This window comes from Notolepis coatsorum (assembly GCF_963971535.1).
Source record: "Notolepis coatsorum genome assembly, chromosome: 12".
Classification (NCBI taxonomy): domain Eukaryota; kingdom Metazoa; phylum Chordata; class Actinopteri; order Aulopiformes; family Paralepididae; genus Notolepis; species Notolepis coatsorum.
In genome coordinates, this window is record NC_140176.1 from 45,016,292 (window position 1) to 45,027,820 (window position 11,529).

At 42.2% G+C, this 11,529-nt stretch overlaps 1 protein-coding gene across 2 annotated transcripts in view; it reads right to left on the minus strand.

Moving 5' to 3' along the window:
- The window catches only part of u2surp (U2 snRNP-associated SURP domain containing), a gene marked incomplete at its 5' end in the record, with an annotated part of 41,246 nt that extends 37,829 nt beyond the window's left edge, over positions 1-3,417 (minus strand). For both annotated transcript variants that reach the window (XM_084326137.1, XM_084326136.1), the window contains 2 exons: positions 1,583-1,681; positions 3,373-3,417. In XM_084326137.1, coding sequence (XP_084182263.1) covers positions 1,583-1,681; positions 3,373-3,417 — 144 coding nt within the window. The remainder of the gene's footprint in view (positions 1-1,582; positions 1,682-3,372) is intronic.
- Between the last annotated feature and the right edge of the window lie 8,112 nt (positions 3,418-11,529).

An 11,529-nucleotide genomic window follows, 5' to 3' on the forward strand; every position in this document is an offset into this window, starting at 1 on the left:
ATGAACAACCAGCCAAGCTGGTAGCAACGCAGAGAGCTGGGCTCGAACCCAGCATCTCCTGCGTTGGTGGCGAGCGCGTTGCCCACTGCGCCACCTAGCCGCCCATGTGAGGATGTTTTTAACTAATCCCCACTGGTGCAGGGAGGTCATAATCTACGGAATATGGATGTGCGCCTCTGTTCTAGAAGGCTTTCCATCATATAAAAAGTACAGTTCCAGAGCATGGACCAGAATGACGCAACACAAATTGACGGATAATTATCGGCCGCTGCCATCTGCAAATTTGATCTTAATCGGCCGATACAGATACTCAACCGATATATCGGTGCACCCCTAGCACACACAAGCAGTCCCTCCACAAGAGGTGCTAAACGGAAAAACCACAATACAGACATCACTAGCCGAATCATTTTCCAGTGTCCGTACCAGGGTTTCCGTTAGAATTTTTTTTTGCAGGTCCGAGTGTCCGGTAGATTTCAATCTACCGGACAAATGGGATAAATTCCGGTCAGAGTTTATATTGAGCTTAAAAACAATTGATAGGCCTATATAAAGAATGACATCATCAAGGCATTTATAATATTTTAACTTAAAACTATGCTACTTTTGCGTATATACAGTCATTAATATATTCCAAATAAAATAAGTCCCTCGAGACTGCGTGCTGCTGCCGACTTGAGGTGTCGGTGGGCAGTCTGCCCGACCTTAATAAACAGCAGTCTGTTATAATCACATTTTTATGAGCTAACGAATTCCGTTATATTGGACATTTGTATTAATTATATCAAGCGAAGAACTGAGAAATTTGGCAGAGAGACGGCAACATTATCGTGGGTTTGCGTGATGTATATCTCCACCTCCCAACGACTTGGTGCTGGTCATAATGTCCGGTGAAAACAACTCCCTCCAAGCACAACTTGACCACCCGAACCGTACCAAAACAGGCCAAAATTAAATAGCCCATGCGACGAACGATTCATTACATTCGTTTCATCGTTGCTCCACCAAGCAGCCGGTCCAACAATATCAGCGCGAGCCGGCCAGCCGCCTGCAGTTAGTTTGCAAGAAGCATCCAGCTGCAGACCCGCAGAGCAGCTTTCCAGGTCTGGGGACCGCACTGTGCCAGCAAAGCTGGTGGGTTCTGTGGGTCTGCAGCTGCATGCCTTCCGCAAATCCAGCAGCAAGCTCTCACTGACACAGCGTCGTCATTACCAGACCGGCTGCTTGGCGAAGCAACGACAACAAACGCAATGATTGTTTCGTTCATCGCATAGGCCACCCAACTCCAGCCCATCCAAATACAATTCAAATAATCAAACTGTGCCCAGAGGGAACTATTTTCACCGGACACTATGACCGGAGAGATTAAATTTGTCGGACTTCAACAGATTTTGCCGGCCAAATACCGGTAATTACCGGCTAACGGAAACGCTGGTCCGTACGACCAAAAAAAAGTAAGTGGTGGAAGGACATTAGAAATTCCATGTTCATTTCAATGACCTAAACTTCATCTCTCTCTCTCTAAATAATATACTGTGATATATAATTGTAGGACATACCGCCCACTCCCACCCTGACTCACCTTTTTCTTTATTTCATCTTGTTCCTTTTTGCTCAGGGTCCTCTTGGCAACTGCCATCTTACCAATACTGAAAGACTTCAGCTTGCTCTCAAGCAGCGCCTGTAGAGGTAAACAAGGCATGATTGGTCTGAAATATCATATCATAAAAAAAATAATAAGCAGCCAGAATCAAATCAGAGCATCATCACCTTCACGTGTTGTTTTTAATTTCAGACTGACCACCTAATTTTACCACCTAAAATGCACGGACTACAACATATATCATGCCAGTTAGGGTACCTTATATACTGCACCAGTGTATACTGTATATTTTACAAATTTTACTATATGTATATTCAGATTCTAACTTCTAAGTGTTATTGACCATATTTATTGTAACATAATATAACTAGATAGATAAGATATACCCTCATCTGCACCTTTGATTACGGCTTACTTGCTCATATTCAGAGTAAATTATATTGTTTACACTGCTTATTATTGCCTATATTCATGTCTTCTACTATTACCCTGCCCATACCTATACCTCCCCTCCCCCATGCTGCTATGACGCCAGAATTTCCCCAGGGGGATCAATAAAGGAATATCTTATCTTATCGGATATTTGAGAACGCAAGTCTGAGAAAAGTCCATCTTACATTTACATGAGAGACAATGGAAGTTGGGTCCAAATAGAAAATCTGATTTCTAAATAGAATATTATGGGTCATGTGGCATACACACACAATATAAAAGAAAACACATTTGCACACTGTCATTATTGGACACAAACTCTTGACTTGATATCCCAAACACTCAAGCTTCCCGGTTCGCGCACAAACTTTATTTGCAGACGCATTGTCCAGATAAAAGACAAAACTACACACAGATTAAATTACATAAACACAATAAACTATCATGGTTTAAAATATATATATGTAAAAGAAATAAATATATACATCAATAATGTCTTGCAAAAAGACAGTGTGCCAAATGCAAAGCGTCTCCACAACTGTAAACATCGATTACACTATTGGCAATGTCATACCACTTAATGTAAAAAATAATATTCGAACTATCCATTAGTTTAGTGGGCTAAACAAGGGCCATGTTTGAGTTGTTGGCACTTGGCGACCCTCAACAAACAGCTCTCATGACGTCACTGGTGTCCGATTCGGCTTGATGCTGGCAGCAACAAGTTATATAATACTGATACATAACTACTGACGTTACATCACAGAATATATCAATGTGTATGCAGGACAACGCTAGCTACAATAAATCATATCAAAAGGTTTCATAAATACACATTGGTGGTTGTGTCCAGCTAGCCAGAACCCCGGGAGCATGCTGCTCACAGAGGCCTATCTGAGTTGAATTCGCTGTTGTCTGTTGCGGCGCCAGGCGGCAAATGCTAACATTAAGCTAACATCGTTAGCAAACGTTTCATCAACTTCTGTCATTTCTCAAATTAAATTCACGTTCAACAACAAAGTAATATCTTATGTTCGCCCACTAGCTTACGGTAACGTTAGAATAGCTCATTACAATGTGGCCTAGTAGCATGTTTTGAGTGACAACTCGCTAGCTTAGCTCGCCGCCAACTGAGAAGCCAAAGGGTGCCGCTGCCAGCTAGCAACGCTGCGTGCTGCACTCGCTGCCTGGTGGCTGTTTTATTTACACTTCCAGACCACACGCGTGTAGATAGTTACAAGTGTTCGAGCGATTGTATGATAATGTTGAGTTTGTAGTTTAGCTATACACGTAAAATATACATAACGCCACACTACCGTAATGAAAGATAAATTCACCTTAGCGCTAGCTTTTTGAGAGCTAGCAGACGTGCCGTCCGCCATCTTTTGTTGCACTGAAATACAATCGATCACCGATCTTAATATGCCGACGATGGCATCTAGTGAAAATAATCGAAAATTGAATTATCGATGGTATAGTTAACCCTGGTTAACCCTAGGTTGATTGATTGATTGAAAACTTTATTAACAGATTGGAGAATGGGTACAGTACAGCTCAATACACACAATTGTTAAGGGGATGCAGACCAGAGAAAGACTTTCGTCTTGTTTACATCAGGGTCCCCCATTTTCAATTCATCATAATATATGACACACGACATACAGATAGACAGTACTGCTACATCTATACATTTATGACATACCATTTACAAATACAGTACTATTTGTGATAAAAAAATAGTCTAAAAAAGAGAGTATATACATTTGACATAGAAACTGTACATTGGAGGTTGGGTAGGTGGGGTGGGGGGGGGGGGTTGGGTATAGGTGGGGTGGGGAAACTGTTGGGTAGGCGGGGTGGGGGAAACTGTACAACTGTACAAGCAAAGCTGTACATTGGAATATCGACGAAACCATACTTGGTTCCAAGAAGAGGGTCTTGTGTATTCTTGGGTTAGGTCATTTACTGTACATTGGAGGGGGTTGGGTTAGGACATTTACAGGGGCGAGTTTCGAATTGCAGTCTCCCGTAGGTGTTCTTTGAGAGTGGTTTTGAACGTGGGTAGTGATTCACATTCCTTTACAGCTTTGGGTAGGGCGTTCCACATTGATGGCATAATTGCGTCCCTTGTTTGAGCCGAATCTGGGTTTAACATGATTTGTGGAGCTCCCTCTGGTGTTGACTTCACATTGAAAAACTGCGATTAGGCCACCACTTGTCAAAACAAATAAAAAATAAGACTTGTGAACATATAGGTTTATAGACGGTTTCACCTTAAAATAATAAGTATTAGGCTATTATATATTATTAATATATTATGTAAACAAATATATTATTAGTAGTATTATTATTATTAAGTATTATTATTTTCTTATACATTAGCTTTTATCTTGTTTTATATAGATAGTTTCGTGACAATATTCTGAATGGACATTTGATAGCGGCAGGCTATTATGTTATTATTATTACTAATATAAATCGTGTTGAAGGCTGTCAGGAAGCGTCTATACTTTCCACAACTAATTTGTGTTTCCGCGTTCGAGTTTTGCGCTCTGATTGGCCAGGTCATGTGACATGTGCGCCAATCATGGGACGGCAAGTTCTGCACCTATTTCCGGGTCGAACAGCCTGCAAACTACCTAATGCCTAGTTTATCACTGGTTAAGCTTAGGCGACTCTTTCGCAGTTGGTTAATGTTAGAGTTTGGAATCAGGGCAGGCGTTCCATCGCCATGCTCTAAGACAAACTCTAACCTTAACCAACTTCGAAAGAGCGCCTAAGCTTAACCATCCAAAAACTTGCGGTCCCAAGATTGGGCGTACATGTCACATGACCTGGCCAATCAGAGACGCGGAAACACGACTTTGTTGTGGAAAGTATTCAGGCTGTCAGCAAACCAGCTGCAGTCCGAGCTGTTACCTAGCAACTAGGCTAGGGTATCATTAAGAGCCCCTTTGGTCCAATAGTATGCAGCTGCAGAGCCGCAGAGCCAGCGGCGCTCTCAGGGCTCTCAGGGCTTCTCCTGTGTTCAGCGATTGGGCTCTGCTTAAAACCCATTCTCACACTGTATTGTCTCTTTCCACAGCAAAACGGTAGGCAAGGCACCTTGGTTGAGAAATGCAGGCTTCAATCTATGTTGTTTAGTCTCTGTTCAGTACTGTTTCAAGATGCACAATGATATCTTCTGAGAGAATTGTTGAATAGATACACAAATGTTCTAGAATGTTTGATTATGACATCAACTGCGACATCACAAATGTTCTAGAATGTTCTATTATAACATCATACTGTGACATCACAAATGTTCTAGACTGTTTGATTATGACATCATACTGTGACATCACAAATGTTCTAGAATGTTCTATTATTACATCATACCGTGACATCACAACGGAACATGTTTGAGTTCCATTTGAATAATATAAATATTGGTAAGACTGTCCCCAAAACCTGTTTTTGGGATTCAAACTCCGTCAGGGTTCTTGGAACGGATGTTCAAACCTTTGTTTTTAATAAAAAAATGTAAATAAAAAAAATAGACAATTCCATGTGGGGAAATTGTGAAAGTGTGGGTGATGCCTGGTCAATATAGACCAATGAAAGATATCCCTACTGAGTACAATGGTACAACCCGCAAGTCTCTACTACAAACAGTTCAATTTAAAGGAGAGTCTAACTTCAAGAAACAGGCTGTTCATTCAACAGTATATTTCAGTTTGTGGAGTGAATATGAGTTGCATAAGATAATAGAGTGTAAAGATATACTGAATACTGTCTATCTGCGTATGTCATGTATGTCATTATATGTTATGATGAATTGAAAATGGGGGACCCTGATGTAAACAAGACGAAAGTCTTTCTCTGGTCTGCATCCCCTTAACAATTGTGTGTATTGAGCCATACTGTATTGTACCCATTCTGCAATCTGTTAATAAAGTTTTCGATCAATCAATCAATCAAGGGGGTAGGAAATGGAATATACTTTTACACTTCATCCTCCTACTCCTGCTTGTTTGTTTTTTTAATCTGTTTATTACTTGTTTTTTATTATTATTTATTATGTTCGAAATAAATAAACGCATTCATTCAAGATATTGTGTGAGCAAAAGTATAGTTAATTAAATTTACTCATACAGTGTATGACTGTTACGTACATCCTCTGGCCTCGCGCGGATCTCACAGCTGTGCCCGCACAGTGCAATACTCCAATTCAGCCATTTGGTGGGTGGCGCTGCTGAGCGGCCCTCACAGCGCGGCCGTCAGAGCGCGGCCCTGAGAGCGCCGCTGACTCTGCGGCTCTGCAGCTGCATGCTTCTCCTTTGGTCACTGGAATATTTGATGTGTTGCTAGGAAACAGACTACAGTTGATTTCCTGTTGCAGTGCAATGATTCTTTACAGTCAAAGACTGAAATCAGATAGAGTAGAATGGTGTTTTATGTTTGTTTTAGTTGTTAAGTTGTCGGCACTCTAGAATGGACTGTGTTTTGATTCTGTCTGATTCTGTCTCCCATGCAGAGCAGCTCCAGCACGCAGTCTGAAAGAGTGAGAGTCCAACCCTCTGCGTAGGAGTGCATTTTATTTCCTGTCAGTTGCTGATATTAGAAAACACTTCAACAGGAAATTAACTGTAGTCTAAGCTGTTTCCTAGCAACACATACTGAAACCGTCTAGTGAAGTCCCTGGTCGGGGCTGTTGTGTGGCGTCTGTCCTCCTCCTGTTCGCATGGTTTGCATCCTCTTATTATTTGGCTTGCATACATATCAAAACCACCGGTTTCTTCTACCGCCTTAACGCCAATTGGTGGAACCATGGTCAAGATTGGGAAGAAGACTGAGAGAGTGAAAGTTATGAGCAGGAGGGGCCATGGCTCGTGTTGCTGTGTGGTCGGATGCTCTCTGACTTCGGGGACAAATGCATTGTCAAGGATTAAAATGTTCCAATTTCCAACGGATAAGGTAAGATGGAGAGCTTGGGTGGCAGCTGTGCAGAGAGAGGCGTGGGAACCGAAGTCAAGAACGCGGATCTGTAGCACCCACTTTATATCAGGTAAACTGGTAAAGTAACTGGCACTTGTCTTTGTAATTTTTTTCCCTTCTTCAACATGTGGACTACAGGAATAATAATAGTTGTCACCTGGGTTCCGAACAAACGAATTATGAAATCTCGCGCACTGCACTTTTTTTTTAAAATTTTTATTTGTAAAGTGAAGTAAATTCAATTGTCACTCCAAATAGGCTCGGTATGGATGTTGATGTTTCCTTTGTCGACACGAAGGTGCAACAACCATGACAAACCGCTCTCACAGTCACTATACATTGTAGTTGAGAGACATTACAGCTGCAATGTAACCCCGGAGTGTTTTCACGGCGCGTCATCAACCGGAAGTCGACCATTTAGGCGATACTTAAAAAGCGACCTACAGTAGAAAAAGCGACCTACAGTAGGTAGGTAGGGAGGACCATAGATATATATATATATGGGGAGGACCACTAATCACTATAGATATCTATGGGGAGGACCCCACCAACCCCTCCCCTTGAGCAACTGTTCATGGTCATTGTTGCTCAAAATGGTCAATTATTGCCGTGTTCTTGGCTGTACTAATAGGTCGGGTAGGGAAAAGCATTTGGAGTTCTTCAGATTGCGGGCAAACAATTGTCTCAGGAAAGGAGGCGTTTGTGGTTGGCCAAACTGAACCAGAATTTCCATGGCAAGACTCTTGTCAACATTCGAGTTTGTTCTGCGCATTTCTTGTCCGGTAACGTTATGTGACATTAATAACAGCAACTCTTAACTCATTTTACAGTGGAATAGTATGCAACCCATATTGATATTAAGCTGCCTTTCTTGCATTCTTGGCTGAATATCTGATTCTCATCTCATTTCATAACATACTACATTAGTACAATACTTTCTGTAAAATGTTCCTAAAATGTAGCTTCAAAAGTGTGCTATATTTCTCATTATTGTATTCCAGGTAAAAAGTCTCACCTGTACAAGAAGAGTGGGTGCCATCTGTTGACATGACAGGAAAGCAAGAGCCTTCTCTGCAACCAGCTAAAGAAACACAAACGTCACGCTACAAACTTAATATTCAGGACACTTTAGGTTGCAGAATGGCTCAGGTACAAATCCCAGCCTTTACTTGCGGGAAGTCGCAGTTAGCTCCAATTGTTGTGTGGTACAATACGCCATTCTCACTTGAATAACAGAACAGACAGTTTTGTATGCAATGTGAAGTTTGACCACTTTACTAGTCAGAATAGCATTCCAAGAAATAAAATGTACTCCACCATGAAATAAAATGATAACAATGAAATTATTCAAAAAACAAACATTTCACTTTCAAAAGGTATAAGCATACCTGTCAACCCTCTCGTTTTCCCCGGGATTCTCCCGTATTTCAACCTTCTCTCCCGCCGTCCTCCTGTTAAAATATAAAAGATTTTGTCATTTGAAAAAAAAGTTTATTGTCACACTTGATTTTAGCCAAAAGCCCGATAAGCGATACCACCAAACTGTCGGGCAAAGTGGGGTTGTTCCCGGAGAGCTCACTCTCGGCCGTGGTTTCTCAGTGTAATGTATGGTGCTCTCCCTCAACATGCGAGTAGGGTGAGTCCAACACCATTCTTTGGTCCAAATATACCCTACTTTATACTATATTATTGTCATTCGTTTAATGTAAAGTCAGTCTTACATTGGCACTGCTTTAACGTTGCATTTACCCATAATCCATTGCTGTATTAGACCCATGTGCCAGTATAACTTTTGTAAAGTAATGAAGCGCAAATGTTAATCAATACATAATCAATACATAATGAAACAATATCTTTATCTATATCACATGTCAAAACTACTTTAACACTTTCAGAGCCCAAGCTTAATCTTGAATTACTGCTTGAATGCCCACCATCCACTTCAATGTTAGCGTTAAAAAACGCCTAATCTATGTTTTAAATTATGGCTATGTGTCTAATCTGCCCGTCGCTTATCAATGACTCGTTTTACAGTCAACATTGTCGAAGCGGATTGTGTTTTTATCGGTTCATTTTCGTTTTATAGCATTTTGAAAAGCCCTAGTTTTCAAGGAAAATAAAAAGATTCCATGATAAACGGAATATTCTAGAATACACAAAAACGTTGTAATTTTTCTGCCTATTTATGAATAGTTTTCAAATAAACGCTAGATTATCGATTATCGCAGCTGCGGCCGTGAGCTGAAAATCGTTTATCTGATTTCCTCAACATCACACACACACACACACACACACACACACACACACACACACACACACACACACACACACATGGGGGACACGTTGATATCTCAGCGAATATAACTCTGATTATCCCAAGACTGGTAAAATAGATTCCTTACCTCAGATCAGATAATCAAAAAAATCAAAAAAATCGCACACAGTAACTAGTAACTACATGCATCATTGTTTACAGCGAACGGTGGGGCTGGGCTGGGGCGCGCGGTGCTCCGGTGGCGGTTGACCGATGGCGATGCCGAGGACGAGCACGCTCTCTCACCGGCCGCCTACCCCACAGACGCGCGCCCAGTCCTCGGCATCGCCATCGGTCAACCGCCGCCACCGGAGCACCGCGCGCCCCAGCCCAGCCCCACCGTTCGCTGTAAACAATGATGCATGTAGTTACTAGTTACTGTGTGCGATTTTTTATTGGATTGTCATGACAAACCAATTCTCTAATCCAACATATATGTAAAGAAACAACATACTCCAGTTAACGGTATATTTTTTTAATGATTCGTTGCGGCGTAATCAATACTTAATTGCGTTCGGGACCTCCATATTTTGGGGGTATTCATCAGAAAACTCGGATCCGCGATTCGGCTCCATCAGTGGGGCAAGAACTGTGGATTTTCAGCCTGGCTCTCTGGAACTTAAACAGAGTTTCGATTCCTGCCTAGAGTTGCGCGTCGCGGCTCATGCGCATGCGTGCGCTCGGCCAATCAGAGCGCAAAACGCCAATGCGGAAGGACTCTTGGGCTGCCTTTAATATAGACGCGGCCAGGCCAGCTGTTGCCAATCATGATTAGTCTAGGTATTTAAGTGTGTGTCTTCCTCTCTTCGTCGTGGCGTCATTTCCTTCAGTTACCTCGGTGTCAGAGCATGTGAGCGGAGCGGAGCGCTCGAGAAATCCGCTCTTCGCTCTAGACGTCTGGTTCCGCTCTCATTTGCTCATGTTGGCCCGCCCCCCCAAGTCGCTCACCGCTCCGCTCACCTTCATTTACGAATCATGCGCTCCCCGCTCCACAGCTCGCTCAGCAGATTTTTTTGGAGCATGATGTAAATTAGCTTGATTTGACCAAACTACAACAGTCTACACCCCCTGGGCCCCTTAACAATTGTTTGTATTGAGCCGTATTGTAATTGTACCCATTCTGCAATGTTAAATAACGTTTATCCATTCAACTAGCTCTACTAAGCCATACTAGCCTAGCCGCAATGCTATGGTCGATCCCATACACGTTAGCATGTAAGCTAACAACAACAGCGTTAACTTTAAAGATGGCGGATTATACTTTGGTCTTAGCAGGATGTGAGTGACTGTTCACCCTTCTCATTGGTTGAAAATGGCCTTCATGTTTGTACATCGCCACCTGTTGCTTTGGCATTGTACTACATGTATATTACATCAGTTTCTGTGTGAGCGTGTGCACTGAGCGGCCCGGAGCGGCTTGGAGCGGAGGAGAACTCTCGCTCCGGAAGTCACGCAGACCCATTTTAAAACCCACTCTGTCGCTCACTTCAAAACCGCGCCGCTCCTGTGCCGCGCCACTCACATGCTCTGCTCGGTGTTCCCCTGCTCGTCATGTCTCCTGTCTTCTCCCTTGCCTTGCTGTCTGTGTTTTGAGTCATTGTAAGTAAGCTTAGTATTCCGTTTTGTGTTTTCTCGTGTTCCAGTTCGTTTTGTATATTGTGCCAGCGCCGCTGTGCCCTTTGTTTTGTTTGTCCCGGTACTATTATTCATGGCTCTAGTTATTCTCTAATAAATAGATCAGTATCTGAGAAGAGCAAACTGTCGTCTCCGTTTCCTCCATTCACCAGTCATTGTCCGCAGTATTGGGTTCTCTCTCCTCTCCACACTACCCCCATCCGTAACAAATTAGTAGTTCACCCAGTCCTTGGGTACATACAGGTTTTGACCAGCAGATGGCAGCGACGAGGCAGCTCAGCAGAGAGCAGCGGTCAACAAACATCAGGCGAAATCTCCCGTTTTTTCAAATCCCAATGTTGACAGCTATGGTACACGTTTGCAAATAAATAAAATATTTCAATAAAACTTTCAGCCTAATTCAAACAAAGTGCCTGAAGAATAGCATTCCAAGAAAAAGAAAAAAAGACTCCTCCATGTAATAAAATGATAACAGTTATCAATGAAATTATTCCAAGAACACACATTTCACTTTTAAAAGTTCAAGTTTCTTTATTAGTTGTCATACAGAAGTACAGAATACTTTTAT